Source organism: Cornus florida, unplaced genomic scaffold, assembly GCF_030987335.1.
Source record: "Cornus florida cultivar Cherokee Brave unplaced genomic scaffold, ASM3098733v1 CherokeeBrave_3.0.0_Hap2_Chr09, whole genome shotgun sequence".
Taxonomy (NCBI): domain Eukaryota; kingdom Viridiplantae; phylum Streptophyta; class Magnoliopsida; order Cornales; family Cornaceae; genus Cornus; species Cornus florida.
The window spans coordinates 70,123,451-70,144,338 of record NW_026775579.1 but is presented as its reverse complement, the minus strand read 5'-3'; the positions used below and the strand labels follow the sequence as shown (position 1 = coordinate 70,144,338).

At 34.6% G+C, this 20,888-nt stretch overlaps 2 protein-coding genes across 4 annotated transcripts; both read right to left on the bottom strand.

Annotated features, from left to right (window-relative positions):
• Positions 1-3,941: 3,941 nt before the first annotated feature.
• Positions 3,942-6,968, bottom strand: LOC132274281 (uncharacterized). 2 transcript variants are annotated; one of them, XM_059775524.1, is made up of 3 exons: positions 6,548-6,968; positions 5,220-5,453; positions 3,942-4,199 (listed from the first exon to the last, which is right to left on the bottom strand). In XM_059775524.1, exons 1-2 carry the CDS (start codon positions 6,851-6,853, stop codon positions 5,268-5,270), a joined length of 492 nt encoding a protein of 163 aa, XP_059631507.1. In that variant the 5' UTR covers positions 6,854-6,968; the 3' UTR covers positions 3,942-4,199; positions 5,220-5,267. The 2 variants fall into 2 exon arrangements, with proteins under 2 accessions (XP_059631507.1, XP_059631506.1); XM_059775523.1 differs by having other exon boundaries at positions 5,289-5,453; positions 6,548-6,966.
• Positions 6,969-15,904: 8,936 nt separating this feature from the next.
• Positions 15,905-20,069, bottom strand: LOC132274277 (NAC domain-containing protein 17-like). 2 transcript variants are annotated; one of them, XM_059775519.1, is made up of 3 exons: positions 19,694-20,069; positions 16,879-18,003; positions 15,905-16,551 (listed from the first exon to the last, which is right to left on the bottom strand). In XM_059775519.1, exons 1-3 carry the CDS (start codon positions 19,878-19,880, stop codon positions 16,094-16,096), a joined length of 1,770 nt encoding a protein of 589 aa, XP_059631502.1. In that variant the 5' UTR covers positions 19,881-20,069; the 3' UTR covers positions 15,905-16,093. The 2 variants fall into 2 exon arrangements, with proteins under 2 accessions (XP_059631502.1, XP_059631503.1); XM_059775520.1 differs by having other exon boundaries at positions 16,903-18,003.
• Between the last annotated feature and the right edge of the window lie 819 nt (positions 20,070-20,888).

The window sequence follows — 20,888 nt, the reverse complement described above, 5'->3', positions numbered from 1 at the left end:
AAAAAATAAGTTATCTGTCAATTTTCCATAAGTTATTTTACGCATCCTACTTGATGGACTTGACCTAGATCTTTGTCAAACACCAAAAAAATAAAAATAAAAATAAAAAATATTTTAAATAAAAAGGGAAAATATTTTTTAAAAAAGAAACTAACGTAGCCCTAGTGTGCAGAATTGTTCCGTTGTGACCTTTGGGAAAAATTAAATTTTGCTGATTAACATTGAAAGAGATTTGTTTTACAAAGACTTTAAACTCAATAAAAAGTAAATAGTGATTAGTGTCCACTTGAAAAATGTTTGCCAATACGTGACCATTTGTATTGCATATTATATACTCTCTTTAAAAAAAATGAAATGATTTATTATAAGAGCTGGAATCAAATCTAGAACAGAAAAGAAATTAATTATCTTATAGAACAAGCACCAAATTGGCCCAGCCAGCTTAAGTCCATCACCAAACACATTTTTGGGTTACTCGGCTTGTGTAACCAAACACTACCCTAAAAAAATATTTTACCTAAAAAATGAAAATATTTTTTGAAAATTTTTCATCGAATCAAACGTACTTTAAACTCAATAAAAGGTAAACAGTGACCACTTGAAAAATATTTGCCAATATAAGTGACCATTTGTATTGCATATTATATATATATATATATATATATATATATATATATATATATTTATTTAAATGAAATGATTTATTATAAGAGTTGGAATCAAATCTAGAACAGAAAAGAAATTCATTATCTCACAGAACCAGCACAAAATGGGCACGGCCAGCTTAAGTCCGTCACCAAACACATTTTTGGGTTACTCGGCCCGTGTAACCAAAGTACCAAACACAACCCTTAGATGTGATAAATTTAAAAGCACTTATTAGCGCCAAAAAATTAGTACCAAATCACATTAGTACTCGAAAAGAGAGAGAAGAGAAAAAAATCAGACCAACTTCGCTCGACAATGCCCACAATCTTCATCGCTCTTCAATGTTGCCAATGTTCTACAATGCAGGCAAATCTCTCTCTCTCTATACATATATACACATACATACATAAATTGTATAGATATATAGATATGTTTGTGTGTGTATATATATGTATATATTTGATAGTCGATTTTGTTGTTGTTTTGATGCATATACATACACATACATAATTACATAAATTGTATAGATTTATGTGGAAGTTTGTGTGTGTGTGTGTGTGTGTGTATGTATATGTATATGTGATTTTTGATTTTGGTGGTGTTTTGATTTACAGGTGAAGCAACAGAAGAAGAGCAGCAACAAGTGGGTTTGTGTGGTGTGCAACGAGAAGCAATCGGTACGGAAGGTAACGCAGCTCTTCGCCTCTTCCATTTCACCATATTAGCTCCTACAACATGAAATTGAGTACACTAGTGCTTCAGTTCACTTGCCCAAAAATGGCCAATTATTTTCAGAAAAAACGAAGACTCCTTGATTAATTTTTTTTATGATTTGGTGATTTACAGCCATCCAATTACTTTAGTACTTACACTAGTTAAAATTTAAATAGATCATTAAGCTAAATATAAGCATGCCCACCAATCCATTTATTTTCTAGATTTTATGCCTAAAACCTCTAATTTGGGCACTCAAATCTTCATGTATTGCAAAGCATATTTGTTCACAGTTCAAATATTGCAGAGTCGTCGAGAAATTGCCAGCCTCACACTATCAAAGGAGCTTCCAAATGGAGTGATTACAAGATGCAAGAGGAGGAAGGCATCTCTGTAGACGAGGCTCCAAGGAGATGTAAACCAACGACAAGCAAAGGGGCTTTTAAATGGAGTGCTTACACAACACAAGATAACGATGGTGATTGTGCAGACAAGGAGCCGAGGATTTGTCAACCAACTACAGCCAAAGACAATAACGGTGACCTTGCAGGTAAGGTGCCATGGACATCTCGGCCAACAATAAGAGAGACGATGATGACTTGCAATTCAAAAATAAGAGAGACGTTGCAGGGGATGTGGGCGAATGGGACCATGGTGTGTTGGAGACAGCATTGAATGATCAAATGGTGGAAGAAGACATCCACCCTGATTTCCGGTGATCTCAGCAATGTTCCGGCATTCTGCATTTGATTTTCTGGATATCCTGAACCAGAATGGGCTGCAACTGATAAATGCTCATTACATTTTTTGTCTAAAGACTCGAATGCGAGCTGAGTGATGTTTAAATGATCACAGACATTGCAGAACATACACTTTTGTAGGCTCAAGCATATGAATTAGTTTTCCAGTCTTGAAATGCTCAACAGATTTATATGACTGAGTTCTAGGCTAGAAAAACTAGGATGAGTTCAACACATTTATATCACGGGTTTTAAGCAAGAAAAACTTGGGTGAGCTCGGTGCATGACTCAAAAAAATTGAACTATGAGTGCGGTGCATGGTGCACTGGGGTCACCCAAGTTTTTCTCGTGTTAGGCATTTTATATGATGGAATTATAGGTATGGGATATTATTAGTGGTTGTTGGATTATGATAATGAGTGTCTGAACACTAGTATAAAATCTTTTCAAATATTGAATGATGATCTTCTCAAGTTTTGATACAGTATTGTCCCTGCTTCCCCTGAACTCTACCATCACACAACACTAGATTTGTTTTGAATAAATGTTGGTCAAACAAATTTGAAAAGGATACGAATCAGCATTTCTTAGGTTTTTATTTATTTATTTATTTATTTTATATATATGTATATATTTTCCTCCATTTTGATTCCATTCAATGTACTTGAATTTAAATGTTACGCGTTATTTTTTACACACCTGCATCCTTAATTTTTAAAGAGCAACATTGTTTGATGTAATGATAAAAGCATAGAACTCGAACATTATTGGCTAAATTTATATCTAATTTATCATCAGGGAAGAAAAAGAAAAGTAATATATATATATATATATATATATATATATATATATAAAGTGAAGTGCAAAACTAAAAGACATATTAATCATATATGATACAACAAAATTGTGACCAGATTCAACTCCCTGGATGATACTTTGTCTTGTACACCTCTGGAGGGCCTGAACCCAATCCAAACAGTGCACTTTTGAGGTACTTGCACCTAACGACTTAACTAACTTGAACATCTTCAATTAATAATACTTTCCCAGATTCAGAATTAGACTTTTTAGGCAGATGAAACTTTGTCATGGACACTAAATTAATGCAGATATATATTTTTTATTTTTAATTTTATGTATTTATTTATTGAAACTTTTACCAACTTTGAACCATAGTAGACTTCTTTGCAGATAAAATTTTTAATAGGGATTATCAGAAACCTTGTAACAATTTGCTAATGAAGCCATTGACATTTCATTAGCTCACAGGGTCATCTTCCTTTCTAATTTCCCTTTTTCAACATTTTATTTTTTATTTTTAATAACACAATGTTATCAAGCTTGGATGGGTAGTTGAGCTTTTTAAACAATCTGATAATCAGCTAAAGTCATTTTCATTAAGTGATCATTCTCCTTTTTTCTCAGTTTAAGAGGTTCCTAATTTGACTCACTCAAATCCACCCGAAATTTAACATAAATACAACACAAATTAAACGAAACACTATTTCTGTCTTTGAAAAGGTTAAAATCAATATTGGTTCCCTGCGGATCATAATGTTCACAGATTCTACTCAAGAAAACTAGGGGGCCATTTTAATTCTAAAGTCAGGTATCGACTCCAAAACAATATGCAACCAAGTTTAAGGGTCAGGCCGCTCGAGCCGAAGCGCAATTTTAATTCCCTGTGAATCTAATTAACACATACACAAGAATTTTAAACTTTAAAAAAACTCACTTAAACCATGACACCGTAAATGCATTATGATTGTTGAGAAAGAGGCAAAAAGAAGAGAAAAAAAGGATCTCCACAACACACTAGGGTTATAAAGAGTACATGCATTACTATGAGAAATCGAATATATTATCCTTATTGAGAAATTTCCAGAAGTGCAAGTAAAATTACAATTATCCACTGACGTATGGAATAAGTTCATCCATATAGACCAGAGAAACTAAATCCCAAATAGTTATTGGTACATAATTTTTGACAAAAAATAATCACTCGTACATTTCAGGCTTCAAGACCCCAACGTAAGGCAAGTTTCTGTATACTTCAGCGAAGTCAAATCCATAACCCACAACGAAATAATCTGGGCACTGCACAGACAAGATAAAAAAAAAGGTTACTCATGTTGTCCGCTAGTCACAAGACTCAACCATTAGATACAACGATAAACGGTTCAAGCCTTGGAAGGTTTCAGAAAGCAAAAAAAAAAAAAAAAAAAGTGCAACCAGAAAAATGAGAACTTAGAAGTGTTCGAGTGATAACAATTGACGCATCCTCAAGTCCTGTGCAGATAAGTTAGAATGCAGGGTTAGTCAATGTTCATGTTCGTTAGGAACTTAATGTCCAGTCCTAATTCCATTCTAATATCCAGAAATTGGCAAGAAGTAAATTAACCAATTATGGAATTTGAGTGCATTCTTCATCAAAGGCAGGCCACACTAGTACTTCGGAATTTTTAAATATCCCGACACTAATGATTGAATGGCATTTGGGTACATTCTTCATCAAAGGCATCCTAACACTAATACTTTGGATTTTTGAAAGATCCTGGCAATAGAGATTGAATATTATGCAATCCAGCAAAAGGTTTGACGTTCCCATATTAACATAACAAAATCAAGACATACTAAAAAATATTCATTACAATTATAGATCATTTCTTAACTATTATTTCTGCAACAGTCTATAGCCTGCCAAAACAAAAAGCCCCGTGGAATCGGTTATTCTCCGCGGGGCGCGGGGGGCCTAAAATGTAGAAGACATAACACAATAAACCGTTCTCATGGGAAAGAGAGAACTTCCGAGTGCAAGGAAAATACAGTAGAAAATATGCTAAAGGTAAACTGTCATGAATCAAAAACACGCTGACCATTTTATATCCAAATTTTAACCTCTCATCAGACTCAAATGACTAGATGTAGGTGATAAAAATCTATTTTGGCAGATTAGAGAACTTATCCACCCAGCAATACAGTGGAAAAAGCAATGGCTAAATAACAGGATATGCTTTGTAGCCCTCAACAAGTTACAACGAATGATTTCAGTAATATTAAGTCTTCTTTTAATGTATCAATACAATCTAATATATGAAAAACAAGAACACAATTGACCTTTTAAAGATAGCGCTGTCAATCAACCAATGCCACATAGAAGAAGATTCAGAGAGAGAGAGAGATCACCTCAAAGCCACAATAGAACTTCCCTTTACCGACAAGTTCAAAGTTAACCTTGCGTCTTGATGGTTTATCAAGGAGAGTGCATACAGATATGGATGATGCTCCTTTAGATTTCAAGTGAGCAATTAGACAAGATAAAGTGTTTCCAGTATCTACAATGTCCTCAACCTGATACAAGGTAAAAAATAAAAAAAACAAGCATAGATTTCAAGTGAGCAATTAGACAAGATAAAGTGTTTCCAGTATCTACAATGTCCTCAACCTGATACAAGGTGAAAAAAAAACAAGCATAAGTGATTTGGAATTAAAGTACAAATCAAAAGAAGAATCTCAACCTGCTTAAAAATCTATAACACTACTGTGTGATACCAGTAATGAGTAAGGAAAATAATTTATTAGTGCCAGCCACTGCCGCCCCTACATTTGTGAATGGATAGTTTTCCTACATATGAATGCAGTGACTCTGGGGTTTTCTTCTTTTTCAATCCTGAATGAGATCATCATTTCCCAACCGTTTGTTGGTAGCTCCACATATATTGGATCACTACAAAAACAGCATACATTTGGGGTCTTGCTAATTATATACAAGAATTTTCCATCGATATTAATGCAACAAAAAACCCAAGGGGGAGGAGGTAGTGTGGGGTTGCGGAGGACATATAACCAACTATTTCTTGGCCATACCTTCCACAGAGGGGAAGAAGTTTAGTACAATGCCTAAAAAGAACACAGCCTTTAATCGAACTCAATTGTGTAAAAATGATAAGCAAGAAGGTTGCAAGAAGTTGGCCTTAAAACCAGGTTACATGAGGTCGGGTTAAATTCATAAGGAAGATGTGTCATTGAGTTGATTACCAGATCATTTCACTAATAAAATCCGTTTCTATAACGTTCTCGTGGAGCTAGTTTAGCTCATTTCTGCTCCACATTCACTACACCCATTACCCATATAGCCTATAATATCTGCATGTAACATTCACACCTATATTCCTTTTCTTTCTAAACGTGGAACTACTTTATCCCATTTCTACTCCACATCCACTACACCCATACAGCATATTAAAATTTGTATGTCCAAGCACGCACGCACATAATCCACATGAAATATGCCATATTTTCATGGCTTATTAATCGAATTCAACATAATATCTCTCCAATAACGAATCAAACAACAAATATTGAACCTTTTCTCAACAAAAAACACACAGACAATTTTCAGTAATCAACATGAAATAGACTAACATAAAAAATCAAATCCATACCAAAATCACATGCTTGCCCTGAATGTCAATCTTCAAATCACATGAAATCCTGGGAGCCCCATTGGATTCTGTTCCAAAGCCGTACGATTCGGCTCGAACGAAATCAACAGTAATTGGCAACTTGATCTTCCTGACGAGGTCCGCCAGGAATATAAATGCACCGGTGGCGACTCCGACGACGACCGGAGCCGAAGAAGAGACTGTGTCACTGAAGTCTTGGGTAATCTGAGAGGCCAATTCAGAAACTCGCTGAGAGATTTCTTCCTCGTTCCACAGAATTCTCTCTATGTCGTTGTCCAAAGCCATAGAGAGAGAGAGAGAGTCGAGAGAAATGAGGGTTCAGGGGCGCCTTAAACCCTAACGGAACGCAGGATGTTGAGGGTGTGAAATGGAACTTACAAAAAATCAATTTCTCGGAGGAAATACGCAGAATAACAAGCGTACGATATATTTTTTTATTTTAATTTTTATTCGGGATCTAATAACCGACTAATTCTCGAAGATTTGGAAGGTCCGGCGACTCAGGTTAGGCCTTTCCACTCAGACCGTGTAAATTGCTGTAGCAGGGCAGCAAAACCCGACTCTGGGGACATAAATTTAAGGGTAAAGTACAGAGACACCCCTGAGATTTGGGGTAAAGACATTCAGAGGAAAGTTTGTCTATTTTTGGACAATGACACCCCTTTAAGTTTGAAAAATGGACAAAGAGACCCTGAAGATGGTGAATTGACCTTATTATCCTTTGAAATAAAATTAACATTTTAATTGACTTAAATACCCTTGGATTAAATCCAAACCCATCTTAAACCCGAACCCAAACCCGCCTGTGTGTATATTATATAGTTCACCGGAGGAGAGAGAACAGAGAGAGGAAGAAGGGAGAGGAGATGGATGGTGGTTGTGGCTGCGATGGTGGGTGTAGAGAGAAGCGAGTCATAGATGAATGGGATGAGTCAGAGCTGAACTCAGCCGAGGTGAAGAGACTCAGGGATGACCTCCTAAATCTCGACGACTCGGATCTCGGAACCAGTTGTCCTGACCTCGACTCATTTATGAAGAGCTTCGAAGAAGAGATCTCCGTGTCCCCAGCTCCACCGGCGAACGTTGTAGATCTGACGTCAAACGCCGGAGATTCCTAACCGGAGCTCGGCTACCTCTTGGAAGCCTCCGACGACGAGCTCAGCCTCCCTCCGTCGACTGCGTCGTCAAGCGAAGCGGAGAACAACGAAGAGACCGAGTTGGTCCGAGTTCCGTCGGACTCGACCGGACTCAGTGAGTTATGGGAGTTTGATGACGAGATCTCAAGTTACGACTCGTTCGGGTTGGGAATCGTTGGTGGCGATAGTTATATTAATAACGGCGAGTACGTTGCGTTAGACGGGTTGTTCGTTCATTCGGATCAATTATTCGGGTCATCAGAATATCCGGATGGCTCGTGGTGGTCGGAAACATTGCCGGCGCAGTAGTAACGGCAAAACGTTGTAGTGAAAAAGCATATTGTAAACGGAACCCAAACCCGCCTCTGTGTTATATTATACAGTTCAACATCTTTGGACATAAACACCACTGAGGTCAATCCAAAGGTTGTGGAAGTGGACACTGGCAAGGCCAAATCAAGATCCCGGAGAACCAAAACCTGGGTTTCAGATTCCGGCGACGACCCATTTGGCCAAACACTCTCCTCACCCTTCCCATGTCGAATTTTGACCCGTTTATCAATCCTCGGTCACCGGAACTCCCAAGACATCGATTGGGGACTAACCGGAGACGAATGCCGGTTCTCCACAGCCGAAAGCACCCCTCGGTTTGTAAATTCTGGCGGGTCTAATGCCCCGGTGACGTCGGCGAAGAGCGTCTGTGTTGATACTTATTTCCGGCAGTACATAAATTATCTAAATTACATGGCCAGTACACAATCATTCAAGGCCAAATTGAGGTCCCAAAGTGCTCCAAAACAGAGGCCTGAACCCGAATGATGGAGTCCAGGAATAGCCTAAGTGGAATTAGAGGCCGAGCTCCGGTGAGGTCGAGGAAGTAGCGATGGCAGAGCTCCTCTTCGGCGTCTTCACTTGGGGGTGGTGGTCACTGGTTGTTTTTGTGTGTATAGAGAGAGAGAGAGAGAGATGAAAAGGGTAATTTGGTCATTTAAGTTTTTGATATTTTATAATTAAAATTAATAAAATAGCGAAGGGTAAAGTGGACTTTTCATATGATTTAAGGCTCTGTTTGGATGATAAATTTTACAAAGGGGTGTCGTTGTCCAAAAATAAACAAACTTTCTCATGGGTGTCCTTACCCCAAACCTCAGAGGGTGTCTCTGTACTTTACCCTAAATCTAAAGTGGTTCGCGTACGATATGTTTGTTGCTATGTTGATAATTTTGATTTTTTACCTATAAAAAAATTTAAATGTTTTTAATTCTTTAAAAATACCGTAATACCAATAGAAGTCTTCATTTTTTTTTTTACGTCTTTATTATTATTATTATTTATTAATGTGATAATCATTGAAATAAATATTTTAAATAATTGAAGTCACCTTTTGAAATAAAATAATTTTTATATTGATTTGTTACAGTAAATTGTCACCTCTGTTGAGGATTGTCTAACACATTTATATATATTCTTTAAAAGAAAATAATTTTTATATTAATTTGTTGCCGTGAATTGTCTTCTCTACTGTTGAGGATTGTCAAACACACTCGTATATATTATTTGAAAGAAAATAAAAGGACAAAAATAATAACCAAAATAACCGTCCTTTACTAAATGTCTTCTCCTCTATATATTCTTCTCCTCTTTTGCTTTCTCTCTAAATGCTTCCAGTTTTTGACACTAATAGAAGCATCAAAGACTGGGTATATTATTAGCATTAGCATTAACATCAAATTTTCTTTAAAAAATCTCGCATTTCTCATCTTTTTGCGAACTTTGGATTCACCAATGTTCTCATTCCTTTTCTACAATATAAATAAATAAGAAAAAAATTCTAAAAAAATCAAACATTTGAAGTTCAATATAGACGAATACTTGTAAAAGTGTTAGAATTAAGTTGTCAACTAGAAGAACAAGGGTTGAGTTGTTGTAAAGAACAATAGTGGAATGAGCCCATATAATCAAAGCATAATCCGTCGTGGTGGTGGTGGTGAATAAGGGTGAGTTAAGTTCAAGGGCGGAGGGAGTGGTGGGCGAAGGTGGGCTTCAGCCCACCCCAAAATTTTTTTTTTCTTTTTTTTACTATACTACTTTCAGCCCAGCCCAAAAAAAAAAAAAGAATTTAGCCCATCCAAAATTAGCCCACCCCAATCAGCAATTCTGGATCCGCCCTTGGTTAAGTTGGTGTATTAATAAAATATGATTTTATGATTCTATGTTTTAGTGTACATGATTTGTTTTCCACATATATATATTTTTTTCTAAATTTGGATACTATTTATTTATTTTGTAGAATCTTGGACCAAACTAGTGTAAAAGCTGCAAGAAAATTGTAAAAATATATATAATTCATAATCCTTGTACTTCTGTTCCGTTAATATATATATATATATATATATATATATATATATATATATATATATATATATATATATATATATATATATTTTCCCTTCTTATAGAGATTACATATTTTGTTTTTTAAAAAAATCAATAAACACACTTAAATGTAATATCAAGTTATATATGTAATACAATAATTTGTACACTTAAAATATTTTGTTTAGACCCTCAATTTTTTTAAATTTAAACTCAAATACTAATTTATTTTATTATTACATTACTTTTGTGTTTATGTGCAATTGTGCATGCATGGCAGGCTTTATTAAGCTCAGTCCAAATAACTAAAATTCTAATTTATGAGTACAATTAATTGTCAGATTCTTCGAAATAAACTTGAAGATCTCTTAAAACATGACATGATTTCTCATATTGATGGGACACAATTATTGATGGGATAAGCTTTACCAAAAGAAACACAAAAGGCAATTGAAATATTAGATTTTATAAAAATACTAGTTTATTATTTTCTAAATGTTTGGATTGCATATAGAGTATTATTGAATATTCCAATTACAATTGCTGGGAAGATTTTCATAGTTAAGTTGACAAAAAAAATTACATATATAGACTTGTGTTGCCCAGGGCCGGCCCTGGCCCAAGGCGGTCGCCTAGGGCCTCAGAATTTTGGGGGCCTCAAATTTTATAGGCCCATGTATGATGCGCTAAAAAAAAAATTGTAACTAAATGCATCAAATCATTTAAGGGCCTTAAATTTTATAGGCCCATGAATTTGGGCAACCAAAAAAAAAAATTATAACCAAAATGCAACAAATAAGGGACCTCAATAATGATGGGCCACTAAAATAAATAAAAAATAAAAAAAACTATAACCAAACCGTATCAATTGAAACTCGCCTCCAAATTTAGGGCCATCAAAATGGAGCAAGAATGATATGCCAACCTCCAAATGCAGCAAGAATGATGGGCCATTGAAAAATAAAAAAAAAATAGGGCAAATGCAGCAACAATCAAATTTAGGGCAAATTTAGGACAATTATTAATTAACCTCGCCTCTCAAGTGTCAAGCTTACTCTCTCTTTCTCTGCTCTGCAACCAACGGCAACAATCAGAAGACAGAAGCTTTTTCAGTCTCTCTTAAGTGTGAGCTCTCTCTCAGTCTCTCTCTGTTCTTTTTTTTTTTTCCGGGTTCATAACTCTGCATCTACATCATCGATCCCTATCAACACAGTCAATTAATGGCAACAACACTGTAAGTTTTCTTTTCTACATCTAAGTTCTAACTCTAATTCAAGTCTTCAAGTAGTTATTTTGATGAACTTAAATTAAATCTTAAACCAAAAAATTATTTTGATGAACTTAAATTTATATCAATTGTTCTTATGGAAGTAATGGAATTATTGTTTGACAAATGAATTTGTTAGTTGAGGACTTACCATTGATATTTTCTTTCAGCAAAGTATTTTTTAAAAAAAGTTCAGTTTTATATTGATTGTGAAGATTTTTGACAATTATATCTATAAGAAAATTTAAATCTGGGTAAGAAAAAATAAAAATAAAAAAAAGAATTGATTGAATCTCAAAATGACGCTATTCATAAGTTTTTTAGGAACAATGCACAAACTGAGAGTTTAGTTGAAGTATTGAAGATTTGGTGAAGGAAGAACATAGGAATGAAGAAAATCTTAATGAACATGGAGATTTAATGAATGAAGATAGGAAAGAGAATCAAAATGAAGAACATGTGAATGAACTTTAAGACTTGGCAAATGAAGAATATATGAATGAGAATGATAATCTTCCTTTGAACATTAATCATCCAGAAAATTAGAAAGATATTGATAAAAAAAAAAAAAAAAAAAAAAAAACGAGAGATTTATTAGTTGAAAGAGATCATCCAAGAGATGCTAAATTTGAAATTTTTTCTAAAAATTCAAAAAATAGACATTTCTCTTCTACATATTACATTCGACACTTGTCAAACGGTGAAAAGCATGATAGAAGATGGCTAATCTATTCGAGTTCTTTTGACAGAGTCTATTGCTTTTGTTATAAGTTGTTTACATGTGATGAACAAAAAACTCATTTGGCAAATGAAGGATTGAGTGACTGGAAAAATCTATGGGATAAACTTAAAAGTCACGAAACTAGTCGTGAACACATTGTTAACATGGGGAATTGGATTGAATTAGAAATCAGATTACAAAAAAATGCAACAAGCGATAAAAGTGTGGAAGAAAAAATCAACAAAGATAGAGAACATTGGAGGCAAGTATTATTGAGATTGAATGGATTGGCTATCTTGTCTATTGAAAAAGATATGTTGGAGAAAGTTGATTTGATTGATAATTTTGCAGCTCAAAATGCAAGATGATCACATTTACTTTAATGAAAATTTCGCACTTTCATAAATAAAAAAAAATTGCGCGTTTGAAACTTATGTATAGGAGCCTCACATTTAAAGTTTGCCTAGGGCCTCTCAAGAATTTTTCAATCTCAGGGCCGACCCTGGTGTTGCCCATGATTTGCACCGAAATCCCCAATTTAAAAAGAATTTCTCTATAATATATCCCAATTACAATTGTCGACGATGTCATAAGAAATTGAATAGATTGACTATGATCTGTATTGAAAAATACAGAGTATATGTTAAAGAAATTTGATTGGAACACTTTAATTAATAATTTTATAGACCAAAATGCAAGACGATCACATTTACTTTGATATGAAGTTGAATTTTTATTTTTGTGATTAAGTTGTGTTTAAAATATTTTCTTTTTGTGATTAAGTTGTGTTTTAAATGTAAGACCCTTCAAATGTCTCATTTTAATGAAAATTTCACACTTTTGAAAAATTTTACACAATTTTGAGAATGGACCGGTCTTGCTTATGATTTGACCTCTATAATTTGCAATAATTTCTTTCTTTTAATTGAGGAGGAAGATCTCATCAAAAGGTTTAAAACTGAGTCTAATTTTCATTCCAAACATAAACATGCAGCATTTAAGGTTTTTTTTTTTTTTTAATCTTCTTCGTCTTCTTTTTCGTAGTGACAAAGTATTAGGCTTGTTGTAATGGGAGTGACACTAGGGGTGTAACTTGGGCTTGCCCTGCCCAGCCCAATCCAAACCCAACCTCAACCAGATTTTGGGTTGGGCTAACCCGATTTAATCCAAGCATGGGCTTCAACCTGTGAGACCCAATCCGAATTTTCACGGGTCAGGTTATATACAGGTCAACCCATGTTTTCTTCCTTTTTTATTTATTTTATTTATTTTTTATTTTTTTCTTGTTCATAACAACAAGGCCTATTTTTTTTCCCCCTCTTTTTCCATATTTGAATTTTTTAAAAAAAATATCATTGCAAAGGCACAATATGTATGTATTACTGATATTTTTTTAGTATTGAAAAGGTAGTGTATTACTTACCATTAAAATCTGATAAAAACATAATAAGATGACATAAGTACCAAAAAAAAAAAAAAAAACCAAATCTAAATGTTTTTCAGATTGGGCAGCTTAATCTCTCTCTCTCTCTCTCTCCCCTACATGTATTACACATATTCACCACAATTAATTCTTAAAAATAAAAATTAAGAATCCTAAAAACATTCAGCCCCTCTTTCCTCCCTCCCAAATAAGAAAAATAAAAAGATTTGGAATCTTCAATTTGAGTTTTACAAATAGTTGACCAAATTAAATTTTTTTTTTTTTAGGCAGCAGCATGCGGTGGTGGGAGTTTTTTTTTTGGGAGTTGCCCAAAGAACTGTTAGTTACGGTTTTCTGCCCAAAAAAAATAAAAATAAAAAGGGCTCAAAATAGGGTTGGATGGGTAGGGATTGGGTTAGAATAGTTCAAACCCGAGGCAAACCCGAATTGGGCCCAGGTTGAGAATTTTCAACCCAGTCCCAACCAAGCTTCTAAAAATACAGGCCCAACCAAAAATATTCGGGTTGGGCTGGGATAACCTCATAACCCGCTTAACTTGCAGCGCTAAATGGCTATAAGTTTGTAAGTAGAAAGATAGCTAAATCTAGACAACAAAAATAAATGACTATTCTAAAAACAGTTAATTAACTATTGACAAAGTATTAGGCTAGCAAATTAGGGAGGGAGTTTTGAATACCAGCGTACTCACTAAGTGAGTTAGGTACTCTACCAATTAGATTACTTGACAATGGTTAGAGTTAATTAACAATATAGCACCTTTCATTAAGGACTGAGCCAATATAATAAATTTATAAAAAAAAATAATCGACGACTGACAAAAAAAATATTGCATTGCTCATTTTTTTGTGAACTTTGGATTCACCAGTCTTCTCATTCCTTCCCTACAATAATACATAAATAAATAAGAAAAAAATAAATCAAACATTTGAAGTTCGATCTGGGCGAATACTTGTAAAAATATTAGAATTAAGTTGCCAACTAGAAGAACAAGCATCGAGTTGTTGTAAAGAGCAAGAGTGGAATTTTTCTATTGCAATTTTCTGGATCCACCCCTTGGTTGCTCTATTTATGTCCAAAGTATCCAATTTAGGTTTTATGTTTGTATAGAAAAAATAGAGCATGCTTGCTCCTTTTGACAAAAATAAAAATAAAAAAATACTTAAACGTAACATTAGAATAATTAAATTACAAGTCCGTTCAAAAGTTCGAAGCATTTGTGGTCCCTCTATGGTCTTATGTATAAAATTGGTTCTTTGTTTGAAGACTATCATAAAAATAAATAAAAAAGATACAGTTGTTGTTGAATAATGGTGAGTTAAGTTGGTGTATTAATAGAATACTATGATTTTATGATTCTATGCTTTAGTGTACATGATTTGTTTTCCAAATATATATTTTTTAAGCTCAGTCCAAACAATTAAAATTTTAATTTATGAATGCAATTAATTGTCACATTCTCTGAAATAAATTTGAAGATCTCTTAAAAAAAATTCATATTGATGGGACATAATTATTTTCAGAATTACAAGTCTTAAGATAAGTTTTACGGCAATTGAAGTATTAGTTTTTTATAAAAATACTAGTTTATTGTTTTATAAATGTTTGGATTGTATATAGAGTATTATTGAATATCCCAATTGTCATAATTAAGTTAAAAAATTTTACCTGCTGTCAACGATGTCACAAGAGATTGAATGAATTGACTATGATCTGTACTGAAAAATATATGCTGAAAAAGTTGATTAGAACACTTTAATCGATAATTTTGCAGCCCAAAATGAAATACGGTCACATTTACTTTGATATGATGTTTAATTTTTATTTTTGTGATTTAAGTTGTGTTTTAAATATTTTCTTTCTGTGATTAAGTTATTTTTCAATTTTGTGATTACGTTGTGTTTTAAATGTAAGACCCTTCAAATGTCTCATTTTAATGAAAACTTAGCACTCTTGTAAATTTTTTATGCATAAAGGGTCTTACATTTGAAAATTTGCTCAAAATTTTGGGAATGGACCGGCCTTGCTTATGATTTCACCTCTATTATTCGCAATAATTTCTTTCTTTAAATTAAGGAGGAAGATCTCATAAAATGGTTTAGAACTCAGTCTAATTATCATTCCAAACATAAACATGTAGCATTTAAGGTGTTTTTTTTTTTTTTTTTAATCTTCTTCGTCTTCTTTTTTTATAGTGACAAAGTATTCGGCTCGTTGTAATGGGAGGGGTGTAACTTGGGCCTGCCCTGGCCAGCCCAGCCCAACCCAAACCCAACTTTGGGCTGGGCCAACCCGATTTAGTCCAAGCATGGGCTTCAAAACGTGACACCCAATCCGAATTTTCATGGGTCAGGCGGGTATACAGGACAACCCCCCATTTTTTTTTTTTTCCCCATAACAACCAGGCCTATTTTTTTTTATTTCCCCTCTTTTTCCATATTTGAATTTATTAAAAAAATATCATTGCAAAGGCAAAATATGTATGTATTACTGATATTTTTTAGTATTGAAAAGACAGTGTATTACTTACCATTGAAATCTTATAAAAACATAATAATATGACATAAGTACAATAAAAATAAATTTAAAGAAAAAATTCAAAATAGGCTTTGCCTATAAACCCAACAACTGACACAAAAAAATTATAAAATGAATAAATTGAATTGAATAAGAAATGAATCTTCCAAAGACAGTTTACAGATCCTATCATCCACAATATAGCACACACCACTCTAAGAACAGAAAAACACAAAAAATTACAATTATATTTGCCTGATCTTATTACAGTTGCAGTGGAGTTACCTGCAGCAACATTTGTGTTCCCTGCGTCCATCCTCACCCTGCCAAAGCTAGACATTCGCTCAAAAGCCCTGTTCACCAAGGCACTCTCTGATGTGAAAGCCGGAGTGGTGGGTATCGACTCCACAAATGACCATAGAGCAGAAGAGAACCACGTAACCGTACCATCGTCCTCCTTGCCACATTCATTTTGATTTGTACTAGTAGGAAGATTTCCAGAATTACCAGCAGCACATACCACACCTAAACATCACCAGAAACTTCCTGACATTAGCTATAATTTACACCTGAGAGTTATTAGCAGAAGAGCTCTTGAAGCTTGGTTCAAAAGTTCCCTTCTCCCACTGGGGCAAAAGGGCTTTCACCATCTGGATGATGACATGGTCTACCAAAAAACCATCCATCTGGTCAAGAGCTCTATGCAGTCAGATAACAGATTCTTAAAACAATAACTCGAAAAAAAGAAAAGAAAAAACATCATAGCTTCATAAAGGACTCGTAAACTACAACCACAGTAGTGACAAATAGCATATTACAGCCATCAAAATTAAAACCTGTAGAAACATTCACCTGAAGCTGGTTCAGGAACAGTACCGTGATTTGATGCTGCTGGTGTAATTATGCTGTGATTTGCATCATTCAAACAGGACTCAAACTGGAAATCCAGGGGATTTACCATCCCATCCTCTAGATTATTAAAATATGACTGTGGCCCTTGGTTTATGTCATGAAGAAACATGGCTGCGTCCAGGTAGAGGTCATCAACCTCACTCAATTTCTCCACGTCACCCAATCCATCGAACTCAGAAAACTGCAATTTGTCAATGTCCTGATCAGCAGCTACGGGACCAATAAGATCATCCATTTCAAAAAGATCATCCATTTCAATTAAATCTTCAATTAAATCATCCTCAGTTGCATGAGGTCCCTGTTCACAAACATTCACAGCAGATGTGACCTCAAGTGCATCATGTATTTGTACATTAGGGATGGCAGACCGAGTCAAGTCAAAGCTTGACTGCAAATCATACTGCTGGCTGTTTGGGTGGGTCACTATGCTCTGTCCAAGACTATTGGCTTCCCTAAAGGATGGATCCACCAATGGATCCACCACGGCGAGTAGTTGGGCCAAAGAAGGTTCATCCGTAATTCGGTTAACGAACTCCTCGAGATCCCTTAAAGCAGACTTCACTTGACCATTAGCATTGATGTTACCAGTTTCATCCTCTCGGACTGGTGCCATAGAGGTGGAAGCAACATCATTGACCTGCATCACAGAATTTTCCTGGAGATTGTGATCACCATTTGAGCATTCATCATCAGCCCAATCCTCTTCCTTAAAGGGAGCACCGTACTCTTCGCCGTTTTTTGGACCAGGTCCACTCTTCTTGAAGACTTTATACAATGCAAAATAATCCTGTGCAGATTGGCATTTCTTGAGCTCCTCTTCGTCCATGGTATATTCATGCATTACCCAATCTGTGCGTTCACCACTAGGTGCACGACCTTTGTAGAAAACCAGAGTCTTCTTCACCCCAACGGAACGAGAATTGCATCTAACGGCACGGTCCTTTCCAGTTGTTTTCCAGTACCCATGTCTGGTTGCCCTATTTGATCTTGCTCCGTTAGGGTATTTTCTATCTCTAGGGCTGAAAAAAAACCATTGTCTGTCCCCAGTCTTTAATTTGGATTGTTCTGCATTCCAAAATTTTGCAAAATTCAGTTCATTCTCAAATTCAACAAAATGAAATAAACAGTACCACTAACAAGTAGCAATTAGAACAGGTGCATAGTCTAGGTTATATTATGCACAAACTGTGAAGTCATCCAAAATTTTAAAAGTTATTAGAGAAGAACAAAATATAATTACAAAAACAAGTATTTACACACTATGAATCTTAAATATGAAGCTGAATTAGAACAATAATGGGAAAATTTGATGAAAGAGTGGTTTTTACCTACACTACGTTAATTAAACAAGTACCCAAGAACACTGAATTAAACCCAAAGTTCAACATAACAAAGACAAATGCTTGCATAAAGAACAACCCTTCACTTCAATCTAAACAAACTCTGAAAAACACATATAGATACCGGATATATTGATGATCATAATCGATATTCGAGTGTCTTTGACGACGATATACACCTTACTACAAATGTGACGCCGGAAAGCAGCAGTGTGAATAAAAGGAAGCAGTTAAGCACTTAATTTTTGGCACTTTAGCCTTTTGCAAACAGTTTATACAAAGTAGAAAGTACAGAATGAAGGATCATATCCATTTTAGACCAACAAATTGTGAAGTACTGCTGATTATCAACAGACGTAGCATCCTATAACGAATTATATCCCGGTGGCTTAATGAAGAATAACCGACTTCCCTACTTTTCATATTTATATATATACACTGAACAACACACAATCCGTAAGCAATCAGGTGAAAAATAATAGCCCAAACCCAGGGTCAAAATCTACAGGTCAGTAGGTTACGTCTTAAGCTGAAATCAAATGCAAAGAGTTACTCATGCCCCCGGACATGACAATGAATTCAAGCAACCTAAGCAAAACCCAATACAATGAAAAACATTAACATAATATGATCGTAAACTAGGAATGCAGGTACTAGGATGCCATGCGTTCCTCATTTCACTATTTCAGTCCTCCAACCCTCTTTAGATTTATCTGATTCTCACATTCCCATTAAAATGGGAGTAGCATAAGAAGAGGCAAAGTTAGTGAAAATATAAAAGAGAATTTTGAGCAAAATTGTGACTTGGCTATTGCTAAAACCACACATTAACCCATGATAGAATTGTAAGAATACATATATGTTGTGTTCAAATAATTACATATTGCATACATATAATTATGTTATATTTTTCAGACAAAATGGGTTTGTTTTGCTAAATGGGAAAACACCAACTGCACCCCTATCGGACTAAGAAGCCTCCTCAGATGCGGTCTAACAAGTAATGATGCATAACAGAATCACCTTCCCAAACAAACAAAAGGATTTTCAATGATTATCACAAAATCAGAATTTAAATAGAGCACAAGGCACGACTACTTACTGGATGTATTGAAGATCATAATCAATATTTGAAATATACAATTGACCACCCAAATAGAAAAAACAACGATAATTCAAGAAAACAAGGCATACCCTAATATCATTCCAACAGAACCCGATGAGTCAAGAAAATAAAATCACACCCAATACGAAAAAACAGCGACAATTCAACAAAACAAGACATATCTGTGAATCATGTTAACCGATAAGTCAAGAAAATAAAATCACACCCAAATAGAAAGTACGATCAAACAACGCATAAAGAGGGAAGAAACCATGAAATAGATAGATATATAGAGAGATCAGATAGATACCTGGTAGTTCCTCTGGGTCCCATTTGTAGACATCGGTCTCTGCGATGATGTCGAGCTTGAGCCGCAGGCGACAGATCCTCCTCTTGAGATAATACAGGACGAGTTCCTCGTCAGTAGGATGGAATCGGAACCCCGGTGGCCAGGCATCACCGTCTCCCCCACACACAGACGAATTCAAGGTCTTCATGTCCTTCAGACGATCTAAGCCGAATCAAAACAACGAACGATTAGACGAACCTAGATACGAATGAACCGTATCTAAAACAATTAGAGTTCAGAATGAATCGTAGGGTTTAGATACGAATGATAGGGTTTAGATTGAAACCTAGGTTCTGGGTTTTTTAGAGAGAGAGAGAGAGAGAGAGAGAGAAATAGCGTATTCAGTAAGTCGATTCTTTTTAGGGACTTTTACAGTTAAGTGGTCTAAGTGCAAGTGTATTACCCATAGCCAAACAAAAGTAGCTTGCATATTTACAAATACATTAACCAAGTTTTATTTTAGCTTTTTATTAATCTGAATTTATATTTTTACCCCTAAAAATTTACTTTTTGCATAATTTACCTAAAGAATAACTTAAGTCTTAGAATTTTGTCAAACAGCACTTAGAAATTGTTACATAGCGCTAGAATTAGGAAACGCAATACGTAGTCTACAAAGAATAATTGAAGAATTTAGATTTAGAATTATATTAATACAAAATATTTTAGAAGCTAGACGGCAACAATTTTAGTTTATGAATAGACTTGACTTTAATAATTTAGATACTTCTATAAAACGATTAGGAGAAAATTTAGATTATATTAAAGAACAAGTAGTACAGAATTCTAGTCCAAATAATTTAGATAACAAGATAATATTGGTCGTCATTAAAAATATTAATAGTGATACCAAAAATATTACCGAAAATAAAAAAATAATCATAGACTATTTAAAATCCCTTAAAACCGATATCCAAAGTTTGTTACAATAATTTTATGAGTACCAGTAGTCCTGATTATTTAACCGCGTTAGCTAAACTTTACAAAATTGATAAAGAACCCATAGGATTTACAAGCTTTAAAACAGACGTACAATCAACTAATAAAAATATTAGACAAAATAACTTTTTAATCCAGTTATTACTCTAGTTATCTGATAAAATAAATAAACTTGAAGAGAAATTAGAAGCGATACAAAAAAGTATTCTCAAATAAT